Genomic DNA, 23,931 nt, shown 5'->3' with positions numbered 1-23,931 from the left:
AGGGTACAAAAAAGCTTATCGGAGTGTACCACAATAACCATTATTCCTTAAAGGAAACTGACGTAGAAAATTGAAAAGAAGTAGCTTTCAACGCAGAGGTCGTGAAAGGGATTCGATGGATGAAAGAAGAAGTAAGGAATAAAAGAAGGGAAAGACGCGAATAAATAAGATAAAAGACGAAGAAAAAAGACTGTATGTATTGTAATCTATGAGGAATATTTAACAACCGAAGCGTCTTAATGTTCTCGAATGGCAAACTAAAAGTGAAGAATATTAACTTGTTGAATAATTTCCTTCCGATTTTATGAAATCAACTTCTATCTTTCTTCGTTAATAAGAAAAATCTCATTTCCCCTTGCTTTATAAATTAATGCTAATCGTATTCACAGAAAATTTAAGTTGCTCAATTTAAAAGTGAATAAATCGAACGTCGAACGCTTACCTCATCCACTCGTTATTCGTAGGTTTAATCAGCCGGAGATTACCGTTTATTGAACGTTTGGTCCACGTTTTGACAAGGAAAACGTTTCACAAGAAATCTGACGCGAAATTGACATTCATGTTTATATGTATATTTATATTATTGATCGATCCTACAAATTTTGATATTCATGCTTCATTAATGCATTTGTGTCGCATTGAAGAATTACAAGAGATATTGGACGAAAATGTGGGTATAATTTCAGAGGTGAGTTTAACATACAAAAATAATTTTAAAAAAGTTCGTATAAACATATGTACATTGTACACCCATGAACTCGTACTTATTATCATGATATGGAGAGAATGTTAAGAATGTAAGTATGATTCTTTCATAGTGTTATTGACTGCTGTAAAAACAATTTATTTAGAAACAAAAATTATTTTATATTTGTATGTATTGTTATTTTTATATTCGTTCCTTATTTAGTTATGTATTTCTTCTTTATTTTGTTTTATATGCACATTTTCTTCGCATTTTGCAGCTTATGCTCTCAAAATATTGTTATTTTGATTAGGAATTTACGTTCTTGTATTGTGGATTCTAGACTTCACTTTCTTATTTTTGTATTTATTTAAATAATTTTAGTACCAATAATTGGCAATATTCATAATTAAATTGTAAAAATGTATGAGAATGTGCACAAATGCAAAAATGTATAAAATATAAACAATAAAATACGCGCTACAGTGTTTAAAAGATAATAGATACTCTCATTTAGATTTCAATGTTTTGTCTGTATACATAAGAATATAAATTTGCATAAACAATTATACAATTACATAGATTGATAACTCGAAGATTAATAAACAGAGGTACCACATTCGAATTTAATGCGATAATTAGTTTCCAAAATACAAGTTCCCGAAAACGACCCCTTTTATCGCTCAAGAAACCCGAGCCATGCCTTGACCCACGGTAAAAAAGAGAATAACGGAACAAATCGCAACAAGTGAATGAGAAGTGAGAGAAAGAGGGTACAAAGGGAGCAGCAGGACAAAAGAAAAGCCGGAGGAAACGGGGAAAGTGAAAACATACGAGGGTCAACGAGAAAATGTAGTGCAAAAGGAAGACAAAGATCGAACAGGAGTGCGCGACAAACAAGCCGACAGGAAACGTTGAACGTCACCGGCATTGCGGGGCCTACCAGCAGCGTGCCGGTTCGTAATATCTATGCAGATAGCGATGCAAATCGGTTTGCGCATGATTAATACAATGTGCCACAACGTTTCCGCATTATGCGAACGGCCGGGCCGCGCCCTGAGCCTGGCATAATTACTGTCGTCCCTTCTCTTCGTTTACGTCGGTTGGGCTCCTCTCTGTCACACCAGAAATTTGATGGAACCATCTAGGGATGTTTGATTCTTAGAAAAAATCGATTTCATAAGCGATTCGCATTCGAAATGACTATATTCGCTGTAAAATCGTGTCGAAAGCAATCTCTTAAAAATTGATTCGAAAAATTGATTTTTTACTTTTACTAATCCCTTGCACTTAAATGACCACTTTGAAGGGACATCATAAGTCTCGCAAACTTCGTTAGTGGTTATATAAGGATGAACTTACGGAAGCGTAAATTTAACAAAAAAAAATATATACTTCCTTGAAGTTCTCCATTCAAATGGCACGGAAAGGTAGATAGAAATGTGGTACTTATCGCGGAGTAAGTCAATAAGAATTCACACCTAAAATTACTCGTTATTTATTCACCTTATTAAAAAATATTTTAAATGAAATTTAGTATTTACGATAGAGCTTCAAGGTCTTGGGATTCAAGGTCAATTGAAGGTTACCTTATAGGTTGTTGAATTCGTATCTTCAATGCGATGCAAAAACGGTACCATTTAACTTTAATGTTACTTCGATATCTTAAAAAATATAAGCTATACAAAAATAAAAGTACACCTCTCAAATATAATAAATTTTATTTGAATCATTTTTTGATAAGATGAATAAATAACGAATTCAGGTGACAATTCTTATTGACTCTCCCTGTATAACAAAATATGAGCCGGTGTTATGCAGAAAGAGAACGTGTGAAGTATTACATATTCGCAGTGGTGTCAACACGGTAAAAAAGCAGTAAGCAGCATTTGTATAAAAAAGATAGGTGCACGAGTATACTTCGTGTGACATAGTGCAATTTGAGAAGCCTAAAAGAAGGGCACTTTCAGTGTATATCAATAACTATTTATTATATTATAAGATATAAAATTTTGATTTCTTGTCATAAATATACTCTTCGGCGTCTAAAAATCCATACAAACTAAATATCATAACAATAAATAATATGGATCTAAAGTTACACTACTTAATATGACGTGTTTCTATTTGCATAATTTGTAATGAAATAGCTCCGAGTATAAAGACCTCTTTATACCTCAAGTGTATTTTTAAATTTGTAAATTTGATCTGCATGTTCATATTTTAGATGTTACAAAAGAAAAAAGATTAACCAGACTAGATACATTTAATAGAAAAACTGTAGATTTAAGTGTTATAACTTAAAAGAATTATTTGATATTATACTAAATATATCAAAGAGTGATATTGAATTTTTTTAAATTCATGGAAAAGTTCGGACAAAATGAACCTAGGTGGCTGATGGAACCAGCAAAAATAAATTGACTGATAAAGTGATAAGTATTATATAAAATTAATCATTACTTTTCGCCAAATTTATTCAATGGTAATGAATTTAATAATAATAATGTTGCAAACATTTGAAAATACTTATTCTTAGAAAGCAAACTTCTGGGGTTATTTGAGACTCCCATTAAATTTGAATTTTCAATTCATTCATTTATAGTGTTTATACAAGATAAATAATTCTATCTGTTAAAAATATTAGTATGTTTCCGTTTCAGAAGAATGTAACTATGTAGTGATTAAAAATGGAGGAATAATTATGTAATAAATGCAATCAACTACTTGAGCTAACCAATGCTGCAGAAAAAAAGTTGAAAGTTTTTCTGAAAAATGTGTCAAAAACAATTGAAGTAATCTTAAATTTGCTTTTATATCGCAACATTCCAGAGTAACATTTATTCCGACAAATTATTGTCTGCAAATATTAATTATTATATGCAAAATTGTTTATATGTTAACAGTTATAAGTAAATTAAGCACAAGGCTGTAATAGAAAAAGCAGAATAAACTGCAAAATTAAGGAATTGAATAACTCTATATACTTTCCAATAATTCTTCAAAAATGTTTAATGAGAAAACGTAATAGATTCAGGGAAAAAACATGGTAAAAACTTGATATAAAATCATGGTCATTTGCGTTTCTTTTTAGGATGAACGAATCGAAGATTCTTAGCTAAAAGGACCGATTCGTGCAAAAATTATACGCACACGAATAAAATAAAAACGCAATTGATAATCACTTCAAGAAAAATCGATGTTGTAGAAAATTCAGAATCGAACATCCCTACGGAGTGACGAAGAAAGAGGGACGTCAGAGAACGAGAACGAATAGTAGCAAAAACTGACTTACCTGTGATCTGCAGTGCATCGGCGCTGCTTGACTAATTTGGACCAATGCAGGTGCATGAGGGTAATAATGCAGAGTGGTCACCAGGGGTGTATCCGGCACGATGGCTCCTGTCATCGAAGTCACGGTCTGCAACGCCTTTGTCGACTCGGTTGACGCTACGGGAATTAGGATTTCAACGTTATCTAGGGAATGATTTTCGCTTCTGGTTCATTGAAACTTGTTGCACAAACATGACTCGTTTTCTGTTTATTTACCGATTTTTACATCAGCGGTTTTTAATCTTTATGCATTCCGAGCACAATTTAAAGAAAAATAACGTTGCATAGTTCATAACCCTGTCGCTGCAACGTGGTCAAACATAGAATCTTTATACAATTATGCCTTGGCGTATTTCGCGCGTGTATACATTGCTGCTTAAAAGTATGTGGATAGTTTTTTAATTCTAATAATTATCTGAAATAGTTATGAAATTATTCATGAATTTCACTAAATCTTGTGTATTTTTTTTTTTACACCATAATCAAAATATATTTGAACAATAGTTTATTAAATATTTCACTAGTAGTTTTGTTACATCTACATATTCACCATTTTAACTGCATTTACAAGTCTTGGCATCTTGATTATTAATTTTTTTTATTGTTTATGGCTTAATATTGTTCCTATATTGTACGAATTCCTATTTAGAAACCCTCCATCCGTAACAGAATATAGTGCAACGTAAACACATTCCGTACATTTATCATTATGTAACGAATGTAGCAACTTGAGAGGCAAATTTAAAATAGGTTTGGTTTTACTTTAATCGAATACACACAAACAAAAACAATCTTTATTTATATATATAGATTTTGACATAAAAATATATTGTCTCATATTAATATATAAGAATGAATATTGTATATTTTTCTATTCTAAAATTCTAAAATTCTGACCTGTTTCCTGTTTACATGTAAGAGGGTTTTTAACCAAATCAATCTATCTTCATTAACGATAAAAAATTGATTTTCCAGAAAAATAATTTCATCTAACGTAGTAATGTCAAATTATTTATTTCAACAACTCCTTTTTCATCGTAAAATGAGAAATCCTTTAAATGAACTAAATAAAAGCAAGACACAATGCTAAGGATGTATCCTAATTCAGCTATCAGTTTCGAGATATTGATTTTCGCCTTTTCTTACTACTTAAAGTCTTAAGAATATACTCCTAAAAGATTTTATTAAAATTTATAAAAGTAACGGAGTCATAAGAATTTTATCGCGTTAGTATTATGGATACTAAGCACCTACATTACAGACTGCGATAATAAAACGTTTTATACTTTGTTGAAAGTAGAGCTATGTTCTGCAGACATTAAACTGATAAATTAAGATTCTGAAGTGCAAAAAGAAATTACAAAACCGGGGGAAAATTCTATTTTTGAATAGAAATTTAAGTATCAATTTTTACAATAAAATTTATCGTTTTTGTAACAAAATTATTAAAAAGATGAGGAAAAGTCACGATGGATGATAAACATTATATCAGACAATCCCATGTACAAATTCATTAAGTATTAGATTATTGTTATTATTACAATTTAACTATACTCTGTGTATCTTCACGTTATACAATTTAATTCTGAAGAAGACCCACAAATTATAGGTAAACACTTGGAAATTAGAAAATTTTAAACCATAAATATAAACATATATGTTATTCTATGAATAATTCAAGAAACGTATTTATTTATTTTAACACTTTTATAAATTATAACTGTAACTCTAGAGAATTCTGATTTCCAATCTTTCGATATCTGAGCCAATACAATTCTTGACATTTTTAAATAATGTGTATTCCAATAAGGAGCTGTAGAATATTGGTTTTTAATAACAAAATATATCCGTCAACGTAGTCGTGGTGCACATACTAATATAAATACATACAGATATAGTAAATAAATTATACAAATCAAATATATTCCATACCAGTTGTTTTTCTTAAAACACAAAGTCCTAAAGCCCTTTTTGGAGAACCTTTAATTAAATTCTTCAAAAATATAAGACAGAATTTTATCGATATTTTTATCCAATACCCAGGTTCCAGGTATTATCATCCCTCTTAGCCAAATGTTAACAGAAAAATTATCTGATCAAGCTCATTTCCTCAACTATGAATCATGCCAGATACGACTACAGCTTTTACAGTTTCGTCACGTACCCGGGCTCTTGTGGCATACATACACGTCAGAGACATATGTCCCGAGTCTCTTCTCTTTCACTCCTTCGAGGCAATGAAGGGATGATGATGCAAGCGACAGGGTAGCCGAACAGTATCGTTGTGACAGCCACACTATGACGTTGATAGGGGCAATTTATTCTGTCTCGAGTGTAGTATTACGTTGTTGCACATGAAATGACGAATTCAGCAGACTGGTGTATTTGATTATGCTTTTGTAAGTGATCGTTAGCAACAGATGCCCACTGAATGCGCGCTAAATGGAAGGTTTAGTGTTTTAATAAATAAAATTAATTAGATTTAAGGTTACTTAAAGTAGAATACGAATAATATAGATTTTTATGCTGAATTGAGGTTTTTTATAAAAACAATAATAAATATTTCATTTTCAAAATAATTTCGTACAAAAAGTAAAATTAAAAATAATTTACTACTGCATGTATTGTAAATTAACGTAATTGTTTAGTAAAGATTGATAAAAGAGAACACGAATTATAATTCAAGATTACAAGGGCTACGTTTTTTTTTTTTTTTAAGTAGAACATACTTTTGGTATTGTATTGTATTAGTGCAAGAAGTATTTCAATATTATAGAATATAGAAATATAATTTCTAAGGATGAATTTAGTTTTTTTAAATTTGTTAGTCTATAGATTGATAACTTAACATGTCACGAACAAATATGAAATTTGTTAAAAGAAAGTAATCTAGTCACGGTTTGTTAATACGATGAAAATTATAAAAAGTTAAAATAATCTCAAAATTAAAAGCGAATATAAATTAAAAGGTATTATAAAAGGAACCCCTGAATTAGTTAAAGATAATATAAGTTCACAATTTGCATGTTTCTTAATGGTTATAGTTATAGTTAAATTTTTATTGTCACATTTTCGTGGAATTTTAGAATTTACATGCAGTTATAGCAAGTCCCTTTACGATTCATTGAAATATTATACAAATGAATTATGAATACAAATGAATTAACGGAAATGTGGACTGTCGACGCTTTAATGTAAAATATATTTACCAATGAAACGGTTAAATATGTCTTGGAAGAATTTTCTACTTCCAGAAACACAAATTTTAAGAACAATCGTATAAATTCACTTTATATGACAAAACTCAACGTAGATTATAATCAAGTCTAATAATACAAAAAAAGACAGATTTTCAAAGTTAGACTATTTAATGTAGTGCGATTCCTGTTCGCACATTTTGCAACGAGAGGGCGCAGAGTACAAAGGGTTAAATGTGCACATCAGAATAAGTCATTTTAGGCGCACAATGTAAATTACGGAACTATCTTCCTATCTTGGTTAGCGTATAATTTTTGATGATTTATTTTTACCTCAAGTGCCTAATTGCCTAAGTATCTAGTTCGTTTATAAAACAGGAAGGCATAAATATAGTACTTACTGATTATAGTGGCGGGGCTGTTGCCACAGTCAGCCTCTATCTTGACAATAGGCAGAGTGCTCTGTTGCTTTCTTTTGCTTTCAGTGAGGACCAACCTTGCTCCACCGATGTCGCCCAGAAGCTGAAGAGACGGTGGCGGCGGCGGAAGCAGAAGAGGTGGCGGCGCGACGTTTCCATTATTATGATTCGAGTAATTTGGCCACACTACAGCCTGCTGCATTTGTTCTGTCGGTGGAAAATTGTGATTCTTATTACTGTATAATACAATGAAACTTTACTATCTACAATTATAGTTTTCATCATAAATATAATAAATAAGCTAATTGTAATTTATAATTTACAATTAAAATTATATTTTCATTCCTATTACTATTGTTATCGCATTGCTATTTACGTTATTATAAAATGCGCAAGTTTTTACTTTTCGCACATGTCAAATCTTTTAATATCTTTATTATACTTTTACTTTTAATACACTCAATTTTGTCATCTGTACGAAATCTCTGTCAATTGTTTTCTGCTATTCTATTATTACGTGGAATTATATTTCTTTTAATTTGATGCAGAAAAACAATTACATATACTACTGAAGAAGACCGCAGCTAATTAATGGCCGGAAGGTTGAAACAAAATAATAAAAACTGTGCTCGCTCATCTATTTTTATTGCAATTGATTTTATTAGTCTAATCCATTAATTTAAATCTTTGAAATTCTATCATGGTCAGTCAAACTATACCTTATGCATGATTTTCGATACCAACCTGCAGCGTGGATGAGAAGAAGATGACCTGTCGTCGGATCCCTGACTAATTGAAGGCCACCTTGAAGTCCAACACCCATTTGTGGAAAACCCACTGGTTCCATCGGCATTGCTGTAACACCATTCAACGAACCGTAAACTTAAGAACGATCAAAGTGTTTTAAAAATGTAATGCCCATATGTATATCATGCAAACGTAATGATAAAGTAAAATTCTCGTCGCGAAATACGATATGCTAAATTATATTTTAACTCCTATTAAATTCGCTTTGCACATTATTTCGTGTCAACGTTAATTTAACTTCTGTCTGAGCATTTTAAATATTTCTTAGGAAATTCAGATAAAATCAGAAAAAGAATCGCTTAGCGAGCTTAACATAATATATATATATATATATCGCATTATAACATTTTTCAGTAACGAATATTCTTCGGCACTATAGATAATCATTTTCAGTGCAGACTAAAATAGATTTTTATTTATAAATCAATGTATAATATGAAAAAAAGAAATTAACAACAAAAGGTTGAAGAATGCTTCAATGAAATTACATCTTGGATCATAGACATCGCTCAAAATATCAGATTTTTTAAACTATATATGCAGACTTTATGCAACAATAGAATTCAGAATAATTAAAAACACAAATTATCAATAAAGGTATATACAATGATTATTCTCACGTTGGATTCCGTTTCATAATTGGTCTTATCCATCGAATGACTATAGAATTGAACTTTTATACAAGGAAATATATGCGATAATACTTTTTATGTATGGAAAACATAAATTAAATAATTCTCCTCAATATTTCAGACAAACTCAAAATAGACACCTGTTATCTATAATATTAACGTGATATGTAAACAAAATAAAACACCATTGTGAGGAGACACTAAACAATGTAGATAAATACAAAGATATCTTTGTTATATATATTCAATTAAGTAGTGTATATTATTATAATGACCTATATTGTCTGCTGTTTCCTTCTAATAATAGTATATACAATAATTATTTTCAAATTTCAAAGCAGTATGTGTATATATTTTCATATTTGTAATCATACATATAAATTTACGATTTTATTCTTATTATTCTTATTATTATTCCATTAATTCAAATTTTTGAAATTCTTTTAATTACTCTATAATGATTATCTAAACTATATGTATCTTAAGTAAGTATAATAAAGTAGTGCATTAATTTTCATTCTCATTTTCTTACAAACGAAAAATTAAATAATATATAATGATAAATATAAAGATATATGCCATTTAATTCAAAATTTAACTTTATTATTTCATGTTTCCCCATAATAGTATTGTACAAACTGTTTTATATGTACAAATTATGTATATTAATTTTTGTCGAAAGAACCAGTACATGTAGCTATAATGTTGTTAATGAATATACTAGCATTCCTCGAATCCCGAACAAGAAATTGTCTATTCTATCATTTTATTAATTTTAGATTAAACCGAAGAGGACTGCATTTGTAATTTGAGAAGGTTAAAATAAAAGACATATTATGTGAAACTCGCTAGAGCTACTTTATTTTTCATTGGATTTTCCGAACGCGAGCCGAATGAACATTGACTGAAAAATCGTGCCGTCCAAAACTTCATATTCTCATAAGCATGCACTTTATATACGCTTGTACTATAAACCGTGTTACTGTCGATACAAATCTCTTTCGAAAGGAATTCAGCAAAAGTCTTAAATCGAAAATAGAAACGTTAGTAAATCATGCGTGTTCTCTTGAGGAAAGCAAATATGAAAACTTCAGCTATGACAGAAGTACGACAAGAGCATTTCCATTTTCATCGAACCCATATTTTCTCACAACTTTCGAACGTATCCCGGCGAAGAATTTTCCGATGCTCCGGAAACTGCTATCGCTGCAAATTAAAAACCATTTCTAACCCAGACCGAAAGAGAATTTCCGTGCCGGCCGTCGTGTCGCCTCAATCATGATCAAAGAATCGACATATAGCCGAAATAAATGCAGCGAAGAGCCGAAAACTCGACGATTCGAATGCAGGAACACGTGAATGATTTAGGTAACGGCAGAATGCACGACCAAATGCGAATATAGATCCTGGTTATTCGGCTAAATGTCACTCGATCACCGAGGAAGCTCGGTCATCCTTGAAAAACAAGGGATGAATTCATCCCGAAATTCACACTCGACGCCTCGAAAATGTTGCGCCGAAAAATATGGTAGAGGAAAAAGTTCAATGATTTCAGGAATTCTGACTCCATGTCAGCAAATTTTTTACCAAAGTGCGTCGATGCAACAAGATGCAATCTCCACCTTTTTCTGCTTTGAATGGAACTTTACGAGACGTTTGGAAATAAAACACGTTTCAAGTCGAACAGTTTCAATTAAATGGTACAAGGATCGATGGTTGCGATTACTTTTGAATGCATTTTGGATGAACGTGTTCCAGTTTTCAAGTAACTCACGCGTTCCTTGTCGAACGAATTTTGCTATTTATTTCTTGACGATTTTAACCCTTCAGCAAAGTTTCTTAAATTATGATACATTATGATACTCCAGATGGTTCGAAAATAAATTTCATGCCATCGTTTTATACATTTTTAAGGCAATATTATTGATTCTTCTTTATTCTTTGAGTATAAACTCTTCGTTGACTGCACAGACTTCAAATTGAACATATTGTTATGGCTCGTGATTTTTTCACATTTCTTTGCGTGGTACGATATTTTAACAGTTTGAAAATTTATGTTGTATGAGTTTTAGTCTATTGTCTGAAAATTAAAAGGAAGTTATTGCTTAGTTATTTATATGTTTATAGATTAATTAATAAACAAACCGTACACCATTATTTGAAAAATCATCCTAAATCATCATAAAGTATGTATTCTCAGCAACGTTTACAGTGTTTTCTTTTATCATTGAAATGTTTGATTGTTCGCATTATGCAACAGGAAATTAATCACAGGGGATTCATTAAAGTTGTTATCAATTAAAAGTCGATGGCAGTAGTAATTACAACATATTCACCGCGAACCTCGAATGAAGAAATTTTTCATTGCATCACTTCTACTTTATTGCAACTTTTAAAGTTTATAGTGGAACATAAAAAGAAAAGTTTTGCTTTCAAGTTTTGTCGCTAATTCGTTATAAAATTAGAGATTTTATTACTTATGAAATGACTCAATACCATGCCAAGAACGTCGCTGATTTGTGCTTACTGTTCTTCAAATAGTAACTTCCATACGTGTTTTATTTCCGTCTATTTTTCGACGTCCATCTTTTAACACTTCTATCCACGTAACGATTTAGACCTTAAAAGAGGCACCCAAGTATCAATATCGGCAGTAACCACTAATTTAGACGTAATATTAGTTGGTCAATTACGTTCTAACGGGATAATGTATTCACACTATCGATCACTGAAAACTTGTAAAGAAGAAATCAGTATTTCCGACGACGAACCACACAAATACACAGAGCCCCATATGGTCGAGCATTTCAGTTCCTCAAATTGCACTCTTCGAAACCCTCTCAATTCGCCTGGAGTTTCTCCAAATAATCGTCCATCCGGGAACGGAATCGATTCCCGTCGACAACCAAAGAACCAAACCCAAAAATTCAAAATGCGATCTACTATTTCCGTAGCCAGTGCGGCAGAGTCTCCTACTCTAGACATTTTAAAAAATCAATTCCTTATCATTCGAATCTGCATAAAATGTTATGCGGATACAATTTTAAATCTCTCAATTTGTCGATTGAAAATCGAAAAAGTCATGAAGTTATGGGAATAGTAAGGTAATTTCATATGAACACGAAAGAATTCATGCACCTACTCCATTCATACGGAAATATGGCTGAAATGTTTTGTATTCATATATTCACTTATCTTCTTTAAAACTAAAGTTTTAAATAAAAATCTCTTTCTATTTTTAAAAAGTGTTCCATTTTTTTTTGTGCAGAATGTTACTATTCTTTGTTGTAAGTTTCGTTTCAACAATTATTATTATTTTTTTCTCATTATAATCCTGATCGTAGCTATACTCAAACAGAATACAAAGCAATGTCATTTGTTTAATTCGCATAAATTGAATTTGTCAAAAAGAAATATCAAGAATAGCGGAACAGAGCATTATTTTCAACACTCCACTACGAACAACATATTTTTTCATTTTCCAATAAACTAATGTTTATTTGCGATAAAAAAACATACGTTCCATCGAAATACGTATAAATAAACAAACATTGTTTGGTAAAGCTATAATTAAAAATTTTTCAGAAAAAAATTAAGAAAAACACAGTTATCCAACCGAAAACCATTATACAAGAATATACGTACCATAAGTTTGTTTCAATAGTAAACTAATTACTAACAATTCATTCTAGAGAAAACTTTCCACAAAATCTAAAAATTCAGAAAACTTTTATTCAATTTATAATTGTTTATAAAAATTCATTAATCTTTAATATGGTTTCTACTTATAACAAATATGCATCGCATTTGTTTATATATTTATACGAAAGAATTTCAATGACACCTATAATTTTAGTAAAAAATTGTTCTATCTTGGTATAGTGCTTTGTCAAAAAAATTATTCCTCGTACTCGTTTACGTGTCCAATATTGTAAATTACAATTTTAATCATGATAATTGTAGACTTGAAGACTTTTCAAATCGAAGAATTGTAACGTAGTAACATATAGTGTGTTCATCGTTTAATAGCTTGCACGATTTTTCAAACATTTTCGATAATTTGACAAAAAAGAATGTTTGAAACAAAAATTAATTAGCATTTAATCGACTACCAATGTAAAAAATGTTCAAACAAATTTCTTCTTATAAGAAGTAAGGGTTATCTTGACTTTTTCAAATGGTACTATTTGATTTTAACCTTATTACGTTGTAAATAGTTAACAGCCGATTTCAACGGCATACTATACTATGACCTTAAAATGTCCTTCGATTGAGAAATATGGTCTTGACTATTTATGGAAAAATAGCTTGATCGAAAAGCTTATACACTGAAATTTATAGCCGACCGAATACTAATTAAATTTTGTTTCAAACACTTTCGCGTCAAATAATCGGTAATATTTACAAAATCGTGCGGATCATTACGATGAACACCCTGTAGAATGCTTGTAATGAAGGGAAGAAACGTTGGTCTTCATTATTTTAGACTCGTAAGTTGTTCTACTTATAATTCAGTAAGAAATGTTTTTTTATAGGGTTCTAGAGTGGAAGATTCTTTTAATTAAATAGAAATTATGACTATTTAACTACGAGTTGATTTAAGTTAGTCACTTAAACCGAACGACCAGCGATAACTCATGTAGTCGTTAAAAAGTCACGCTCGTTATCCTGAAATTTCCGTATCGCTCGAGTAAATAAAACTAACGGCAGTGGCGTTTGCCGAAAAATATTTTCGACGTCGCGCGAAACAACGTATCGCGCGAACGTTGGCAAGCTCTGTGCAAAAAGATTCCCTCGGATTAACTAAATGGCGGTCACGAGCTTGCAAATAAATATCCGATTACTGGAATGATTTATCCGACCACGCAATCCACCAGAGGTTTAACCGAAAAAAAGAGCCGCGTCGGTTGTAACGCTTGCTAATTCACGGAATTGAACGAAAACGATAAATTCCGAGTGCGGTAAACGCGAAAATTTAACCTTGTTAATTAGCCGGAGTTAAGGCTCGATATAGCATTGCGTTAAATCTTATTTGTATTGTAAGGTAAAACATTTCAACAAAAAACGGAGTTCCAGATATTAAAAGCGTGCGATATTAAGTTGTTCCACGAGTCTTCTTATTTTGTATGCCTTTGAAGAAAATAAAATTACACTTGATGATTCTGAACTGACAAATCAAAGAGCGAACAGTAGTTAAAAAATTAACAATGAAAGTGATCGTCTTTCTAGTCGGTAAAGCGATATATTAATTTTTGTGTCATTATGGTCCACGATAAGAGCTTCTTTTAGGAACGTTATCAATGCTGTATATTACACTAAAATTTACAAAATACTAACCACAACACAAGCTTCGCTCTTATAAACAAAAAATATATTTTTATAAAATCAAGTATATAATTTTATTTGTATTTTTTGATTACACTTAAAAAAGTGGTATTTATTTAAACCATCAAAAAACTATATCTAATGTAGATACTAGATTGACTATTTTTAATTAATAAACAAAATTAAATACTTTGTTCATTTGACAGAGTTCAAGGAAAAGTAAAATTTATTATGTTTATAGAAAAAAAATGAATTTGGGTGAGTGATCTTGATGTACTTATCAAATTAACATCTTTCAACTCCGTTAAAATCTAAAATCCACAAAAAAAGCGAAGACTTGTGGAACAACTTAACACTTGCGAAAATAAGTAAAAGAATTATGAAGCTAATAGTGATCTGCATATTAAATTATTCTGACCTCCAATTAATAAAAAATGTTACATGATCTTCGATACCTACTAAGGTCACATTGTTTCTTTCTCTCATTTCATATAACATAACATGCTCAATATGCCCTTTTGTCATTTCCATTGTAATTCTTAAATGAAACAAGATATTCGAGCTCGTCAAACACTGCTTTGATACACAATGGATGTCTCTGTTTACTTTTTACGGTATTCATTCGAAATTAATATGTACAGGGCGAATCATGTAACCAAATACAAGTCACTACCTTGATAACCAAAAAACATCTCGCAGAAAATTCCTGATGGCGGTTTAATGGTATATAAGGTTGCGTCATATAACAAAGGCGGGAATAGATTTGTTTACATCTTAATGTCATCTAAATATACTTTGCAGTATCAATCTGAGACATGTGAACTTCTTCAAGGGTATTAACGCATGTATACGTTAATTTTTACCTTATTTTAAATAGTTATTGAAACGTGATATATTATCATTAATGTTGCGAACAAATATTTACATTTAAATTTAGGGATTGTAACACATCATGATAAAAATTGTGAATAAGTATTCATAATTAAATATCAGTATTCTAGTATGTACTTACTATCACTGCAAATAAGTATTTATAATTAAATTTAAATATTGTGAAATTGTAAATAGAGTAGTGTTAAAAACAACATGTTTTGAAAGAATTATATTTTACAATTAGTATTAAAATTAAAATTTAATTTCTTGACATTATATTTGCTTTGAATTTTAATCTAGTATCTTGTTTAGTATGGTGAAAATATTTTGTCCTTAAAGATCTTAAACAGAAACTTTCGCATGGATCACAAATGGACCAGCCTTAACCATTCGAGAGTTAAACGACCATCAAAGAATTTTGTGATATTTCCATCGATTATGAGAATATTGATTCCTATGAGGTTATGTCACTCATCCAGCTCATAAATCCTGTTTAATTTCATTGCTTATTACGTGATACTCGAAAACTCCACATCACTTATTGCAGTGTTTTTCAAACTGCAAATAGTCACATCAATACAACAAGTCACAATACCAAAGAAAAAAATAATGTTTGCTTTACAAACTTCCGAATCAATAATTCATTTGAACTTGCTATCTAAAAATATAAATAGATCGCTACAGTATATTTATGTAAGAAATACCATTATTAAATAGGAAGAATATAGCTACTACTATCATTCGCAGCGACTCACATATTTATGTGAACAAGGATTTTTAATCTTGACTCGATGTAAAATGAAGAAAAATAACTGTTCATCATCGACTCCAGAGTGAAAAAAGTGAGCAAGTGCATTGTATTAAATAAAACCTAGTTTTTTTTTCATTTTTGTTGTCATTTACTGAGAACTTTTAAAAATTTTATATTATTAAATATTGATAGAGTAATATTTAACACTCGCTCTGTAAATTTTTTATTACATGTGCACTTGACGATCCAAAAGATACATCTTACCTTAGATCGCAGTTAAAAAAGTTTGAAAAACACTGACTTGCGGGATGTCTTAATCCCAAGAAGAGTCAAGAGTGTTCGTTGACCCCAAGCATTTGTTGATTATTTTTCTTTCTGTAATTAATAACTTTTACTTAAGAATAACTACATTTCCAGTATCAAAAAGGTTATGTTAAAAATGAGGGAAACAAGAAGATATATATTATGCTGTATTATTCAACAAATTGGTATTCACAGATATTAATTTACTGCGGTAAATACTACTTTGTAATAATATAACATAAAGCTTCAAATTAATTTGATCGCTTTTGGGATATTTCGATGAAAAATTTCAAATTTTCTGTGTGCAGCAGTAACGAAATAACACAATTGATTATTTCTTTTACTGTTTATAAATATACAGCGTTGCGAAAATACGCACTTCCAGTATTGCAAATTTCAAACTTAAGAACAATAATGGTAATAAACTTGCGTAAATGCGCGAAATATCGTAAGAAATAATCTATTTCAACAAAAAATAATTTTGTTCAAGCAAATATTCAGAAAAATAGAGGCCATAGATCTAGATTTAGGCATCACAAAAATATAATCGCACTTAACATTTTATGCTTTTAACAAAATATAATAAAGTGCTTTACAAATGAAACAGACGACATATATATTTAATAGTCCGCCAGAAACTCGTTAAGATCAGTTAGGTGTATGAAAAATGCGATTGGCATGTAAAGTTTTGCAAAGCAGTACAGCAGAACAACGATTATTGCAACCTTGATTATTGTACGAGAGCCTCGATCATTGCATGGTCTATACAATTAAAATGATCGCTAAATAACAAGTATAGATAGAGAAGCTACGTATGAATCGCAAGTACTGGCTTGATAAGTATTGCTGATTGGATCAGTTAAATCTCGACTATCGAGGAGTGAGGGGCCAAATACACATGCGCCAAAGCGCTGGGCGTGGTCAACGCAGAGTCTCGTGTCCATTAAGCTCTATCCTAACTGGAGTATGAACTGTAAGAGAAAAGCCGGTCCGAGAGAGATCCAAGATGAGTGGTTCCGGTAGTGCTATCCTATAGCAAATTTATGTGTGGAGGGAGAACAGACTCCTCTTTGTTTGAATTTCGCGGCACTAGGAATTATTTACAGATTTGAACTTTATTTCCTTTTTATTTATATATAAAACGATAGAAACATTAATAATAATGACATAATAATGAAATAGTATACATAATTTACATACCATAATTTAAATCGTACATATATATACAATTTGATATAGAGCTAATTTTATTATTTGTCACAATTCAATTTATATTGTATTTATCCAATTTTAGACGCAAAAGAATCTGAAAGTAACTCACTCGACAATGCTCAGCGATGCTCGGGTAGGTTATGTTACGGCGTACGTTTGTTCTCCCTCTACAAATAAATTTGCTATAGAATAATACCGGAACCACCCATTTTGCATTTCTCTCGGACCTCCGTCGCCTCTATTTCTTCCTACAGGGGTTCACACTCCAGTTAGGATAAAACTCAATGCTCGTGTCCCACTATGCTACGTCCTATTCTCGCAATTAATTCCCACCCGCTACATCACATGGCAATGTCAACTAACCTATACTCGTATCCCTCGACTGACTCGTAAACCAAAATACATATACAGGGTGTTCAAAAAAAAAAAAGCATTCAATATTTATATGGTGTATAGGGCACACTGTACTGAGTAAAAAAAGCTTTAGTAAACATAGGTCCAAAGGTCAACCATTTCTGAGATATAAACATTTTTGTTTGCTAGTATCATGATTGACTTACTACTGGGTTTTCGATATTTATAGAAGATTTTCCACGTATTCCTATACACGAAATTGAAACAATGAAATTGACGAAATTGTCGGCACTTGAATGGGAACATTCAGAACGCAATTTATAAACACTGACATAAACATCGCATGCGATGGAAGCAAGTAAGTCAATTATGATACTAGCAAACAAAAATGTTTATATCTCAGAAACGGTTGACCATTGGACCTATGTTTACTAAAGCTTTTTTACTCAGTACAGTGTGCCCTATACGCCATATAAATATTGAATACTTTTTTTTGAACACCCTGTATAGAGTGCAGGTTTCAGACACTAAACATTTAGGAATCGATGCCAAATGATAGTTATAAGCTTTCAGGTCTGTGTATTGCTGAATTTGCTCCACCTTCTATCGAAGGCCAGAGACAGAAGTAAAAATTCATTCGATTTCAATCTTATGCGTTGTAAGAGAACGTTTACTCTTAGGGGTTGCTTACTGGTGTAGCTTAAATAAATACTCTAATACTTTGGATAAATAGGTATTTTTATATCCTTGTTGCTTAAAGACTTTAAAACGCAATACAAGGTACGTTCACAGTTAGTGATAAAAGAAAATAGCAAGCCCTCAGGGGCTGTAGTGGTGTTTGTAGCTACAGTACCGGCTTAGCAACCCCGAGGTATATACCCAAGTTAGAGAGGGGTCAGCGGGCCCCAACAGAATGTGTTGAACAAATGTGTGAAGGATTGTCGATGCGAATTGTAAATGTAATGAAAAAAAAACACATATGTGTAGAACTGGTGAATTGTAAACACGTATGTGTAAGACTGGTGAATTCTAAACACACATATGTAAGACTTGTGAATTGTATAAGCAAGACCGGATCAAGAAAAGTGTTAATAATCCGACAGGACTATCACTCAAATATAATGTTACAGGAAAAGTGTAAACGATCCATTAGGGCCAACACTATAAATATAGAAAAAGAAAGAAAGAAAGAAAATAGCGTATCGGCCACGTAGAAAAACGAATGAGCACATGATTGTGCAATGCAAAAGAAAAATCATGAAATTGGCAAATAAACTCAAATGCAAACGGGGAAATTGACAAATAAACTCAAATGCAATATGGTTAAATACAACGAGACATTCTAAGTCTGTAAAAGATGTGAAAAAGTATATTTTTTCCGGTTTTTACCATTCATATTACCATCTGGGATTAAACAGGTGATATTACTATCGTCGAGTAGAAGTGAACTGGATTATACAAAACTATACATACGCTGAACATTCTCTAGACTCTAGATCAAAATGGAATTAAAACAGCCAAATTAATTTTTGGCAACTTGACTTTCGAAGATATACCGAATTCAAAAAGTTAATTTCAATTATTTTAACTGCAGAAAAATCATGAAAATTGGCTTGAAATTGGTAAACATGAAAGAGTACCCCTGAAAGCAATAACACTAGGAGATAAACCATTTCGTAAATCGAAATAAACGTATTAAAGTCGCGATAATTCTCACTGCCACGTTCAAGTTCCACGTTAGGTGTACAAATAAGTTCGGTGCCTTTTTATCATATATTCGATGTTTATTTATAAGAAAAAGGAATACACGTTATGTTTCAAAGTAATCACCATTGCTTTCTACACAATTCTTCCACTTTTCGGGTAGTTGGCGGATTCCATTTCTATAAAAAGATGGTGGTTTTGATTCGATAAACTCATTAATGCTTTTTTCGACTCTTCAAAGGATTTGAAATGGTAATCTGAGGGGGCCATATCTGGATAATATGTCGCATGAATGAGAGTCATTTTTGTAGCCTCAGCAGCATTTTTCTTCAACTCAAATCCAAAAAGAATACGATGTCTAATGTGCTCTTTTTGAAAACGTCATGATGTGAAGTATCTATTGTTTTTCGAGGTTATATACCAATTAGGTTAAAGTTACATAGTGAATTTAGTAGCGTGAAGCTAATACCTTAAGGCATCGATCGGCGAGAAAAAAATTTCAATTTGAAATGTAATTACAGCTGAATATATGTAAAAACACCGAACTTATTTGTACTCCTAATAGGAATGGTGAAAAATTCTAATTCCACCTACCGTAAGAAACGCGTCCGCTCAGAGACCTTACTCTCGCTTGGTCAGCCTACACGTTATTGCAAGAATTTCTCATTTTATTGTAATAATCGAAGTTCTACTGCATTGTTCACGCTCGGCCAAGTATGAACAATCCTTTTTTCAGGGCTTGTACTGTTTCGACTTGGCTATTGTCTACATAAAACCTTCTTTACAAGAATTCTCCAAGGATTTTACATGGGATTGTAACCGTAAGAACGAGCCTACTTTGTAATTGTAAGATAGAACCTTTTCTTCTCTTAAATAAGCCTTGATATGTTCCTATTGTTGCGAACGCTGTTGTTGTCGTGTGAAAACATCAAATGACTGCGATGAAAATGTTTGAAAAATCGTGATAAATTAATAATAAAACATGTAATTGTTGTTAGTAATTTGAGAAATGCGATAAAATGTTACATTTTTTTACATTGAAACTATTAAGTTAGGAATGCAGACCTCCTTGAGATAGATTAGAATGTATGAAGGATATTGGGGATATCGAAAACAAAACATAATACGAAATAATTTAGGGTACTCTAGCCCTTTTTATTATATTCCTTATTTGTTTTCATCTTTCTATATGCAACCTTTCTTCTTATACGTATATATCATGCTTTATACATTAATGAATTCTTTTTATCCTAAAGATCATCTGACTGATCGGAAATATTTGCTTTTTATATTTCGCCAATGAATCAAAAGGGTTTTGACGCGATCTCCAAAATTTGGATTATAAATTTTTAATATTATATACTCAGAATAATTTGAGGGAGGAGAAGAAAAATAAAGAAAAACAAAAATGAGGACTTGAGATGGACAACGATATAGATAATTCTTTAATCTTCAACTGATATATACGACTGTAACTAAAACATCAATATATGTAACCTCAAATGATCAATCACCATTCTGTTTGAAGAAGTTCAAAATAAAAATATTTGGAAGGAATTAGATATAAACTCGTTGTGTCGAAATCTGGGAATGAAATAATGAAAAATGGCGAAAACAGAAAGAAAGAATAAAATATTTCTCACAGCGATCAAATTACCAACAACAATTACGTCTATTATTATTAATTATCCGGAAGAAAATGCTATCTTCATGGTTCTAAATAGTTAAAAAGTACTTGTTACTTTGATTAGTTGTTTTAGAATATTTCATACATCATTAATATTAGAGAGTATCTAACGAAACATGGTCCTTTGTAGAATGCTACTTGAGACGATTTGAGAACAGATTATTTTAAATTGAAGACTACCGCCAAAAGTACCATAAAAGTTTGATATTCTGATCTACAGAACTCCTAATAAGCGAGACCTTAAGGGTGGAATTAACATCGAAGAGCAATCGAAAGAAGTTCTCTGAAAAGTACGATTTTACATGTTTCCCCTTTAAATAAATTTCTTTAACTATTTTCTAAGAATAATTGTAGAATGTTTCATAATATTTTACTAACTTTTTACGTTCGGAGCATAGTTCTCTATTTTCTTCAGTCTACTCAGAACAATACTTTTATTTTTTTTTTTTTTATTCATCGTAACTGCTATCATTGTCCCACATATTTATAGATGTTATCTAAAATTCTATTAGCACAAAAAAGTAATTGTTAAAATTAAAGTGAGGCAATAAAATCACAGTATACATACCTTTAACGATGATGCAGAATGATGAGTGACGTGACAAGCGTATACAGAAAAGTTAGTGACACGAAAAAAAAAAAAAACAACAAGAACAACAACTGCCGAGTGACTCGGTGTCCAGTTTCAGTACAACCAGAGTTGTTGGATCCCACTCGACAATAATCGCAAAGATTGAGCTTACAATCCACAATTTCAATTACTGCGACTATATTTCCTTAACACCTCAGATTAGGCATGTGGCCTTTAATCTGTCAGAGTTTCATACGATTTGCTTAAACCAAATTATTTTTCACTGATATAAATGATTTCGTACTATCTCTCGCGGGGTTACATTCATTTATCGCCAATATAAATATTTACTAAGTTCTGGAAATGTAAAGAGAACGCAATTATACTTTTGTACAGTAGCACATAGTTAAAGGAAACGTATGAATGCTTTGTACAAACAAAATTAGGTTTCAATGGGATAGTAACAATGATTAACACAACCTAATTTAAACAATGACACACTCAAACAGCAATTAAGAAACGAACGATAAATTAAAAGATATGTATTATATATTTATTTATTTTTTATTTACCTAAACGTTTCAACCTTAATCTTCTTCAATGAAACAGTTAATTTACAAAACTTCAAAAAGAAAGATTAGCGTAAGATGAATCAGTTGTTTCGAAATTTAAGTTATTTATTTAAGGTAATTACTTTTAGAAGAAATAGAAAATAAAAAACACGTGACGTAAATATAAAAGTTGTAAAATAAAGATTATGAATATAAAGGAAAGCAATAATCGTACGAGTTTGAATATAAAGATTAATTACAAAAAGGTTTGACTAAAATGTCAATCCCCGTTGTCTACTACGAATCCCCAGTGGTTATTAATGGTACGTTATAGAACAAAAAAAATGAATATATATATAATATTTTACAAGCTATTGTAAGAAAGGTTGTGTTGACCATTGTGACTATTTTACCAACATTCAATGTATAGGAATAACTTTAAAACAAGTTTTCATCCACAAACACTACACATTCATCTAATTCAAACCCAATCAAATTTCAGTTCGAGTTGTCGAATTATCCCAGAAGTCAAACACAGCACTCATCCTAGGGTTAATCCTTTGAGGATGGCAGACAAATAACGATTATCTAATATTACCTTGTTCAATGCATACATTCTATTTTAATGTAATGAACAGTTATGTACGTATCGATTGTTAAAATCATGTACGTATGATAATATTTAGCGACGAATTTTCAAGAATTGTAACAGTATATTACTAGAAACAAGTCAACTTTGAATGGCAAAGGATTTTTACAGCTAATCAAGGAAGAGGTAATTATTTACAGTAGTGCTAAACTTAAAGATTTCAACAGCCTTAAATTACATTGGAATGATTATGACACTAATTAAATTTAAAGAATCAAAAATAAAGCGAGACTAAAATTTTCTTTCAGATCAGCGCCAGTTGGCTAATTTTCAACTTGTCTTGTAAAATAAATTCAGTATTTCAAGAATTTTAAAAAGATGTTCAATATGAACATATGCTAAATTCAAGCATGATGTAGCTTATGCTTCCCCTCGAAAAATTACCAAAGATCATTCACGTTTCGCGACGCTAAAGTGAGGAAAATAATAGAAACAAAATACGACGTAGTTCTTAGGTTGGTCCAATAAATATTTGTGAAAACGACCATCAAAATGATTGTTTAACTATTCACGATGTTCGCTTGCCAATGATGTATTCTCTTCAACATACTTCAAGGTAGTTGAAATCGATGAGGTCGGAACTACTGTTCATAATTACCAAGAAATGCTTGAGATCAGTCGAGTCTCTGGAAAGTCCTCCCAGGATCACCAAAGGCAAACGGAACAGTCTTCGGTGTCAGGAATCACTCAGACTATCGACTTCTCCACGCACGAGAGTCTAGTTCAGAACTGAAAAGCCATTGACCTATGTGGGAGCGTGTAATACCTTGACGACAACTCCATGACTATAGGACAATGCATTTCACCACCTCTACCAGACTTCTAAGTTAAGCTGATGAGAAAACGAGTCAAGGTGTACCCAAGATGTATACAATTTA

General features: G+C 31.3%; 1 protein-coding gene across 2 annotated transcripts in view; it reads right to left on the bottom strand.

Annotated features, from left to right (window-relative positions):
* The window catches only part of LOC128873879 (uncharacterized), a 460,110-nt gene that overhangs the window by 33,896 nt on the left and 402,283 nt on the right, over window positions 1-23,931 (bottom strand). For both annotated transcript variants that reach the window (XM_054117849.1, XM_054117850.1), the window contains 3 exons: window positions 8,379-8,489; window positions 7,617-7,841; window positions 3,981-4,135 (listed from right to left, as the gene is read on the bottom strand). In XM_054117849.1, the coding sequence (XP_053973824.1) occupies window positions 3,981-4,135; window positions 7,617-7,841; window positions 8,379-8,489 (491 nt within the window). The remainder of the gene's footprint in view (window positions 1-3,980; window positions 4,136-7,616; window positions 7,842-8,378; window positions 8,490-23,931) is intronic.

Source organism: Hylaeus volcanicus, chromosome 3, assembly GCF_026283585.1.
Source record: "Hylaeus volcanicus isolate JK05 chromosome 3, UHH_iyHylVolc1.0_haploid, whole genome shotgun sequence".
Taxonomy (NCBI): domain Eukaryota; kingdom Metazoa; phylum Arthropoda; class Insecta; order Hymenoptera; family Colletidae; genus Hylaeus; species Hylaeus volcanicus.
This window is presented reverse-complemented; position numbering and strand designations above follow the sequence as displayed.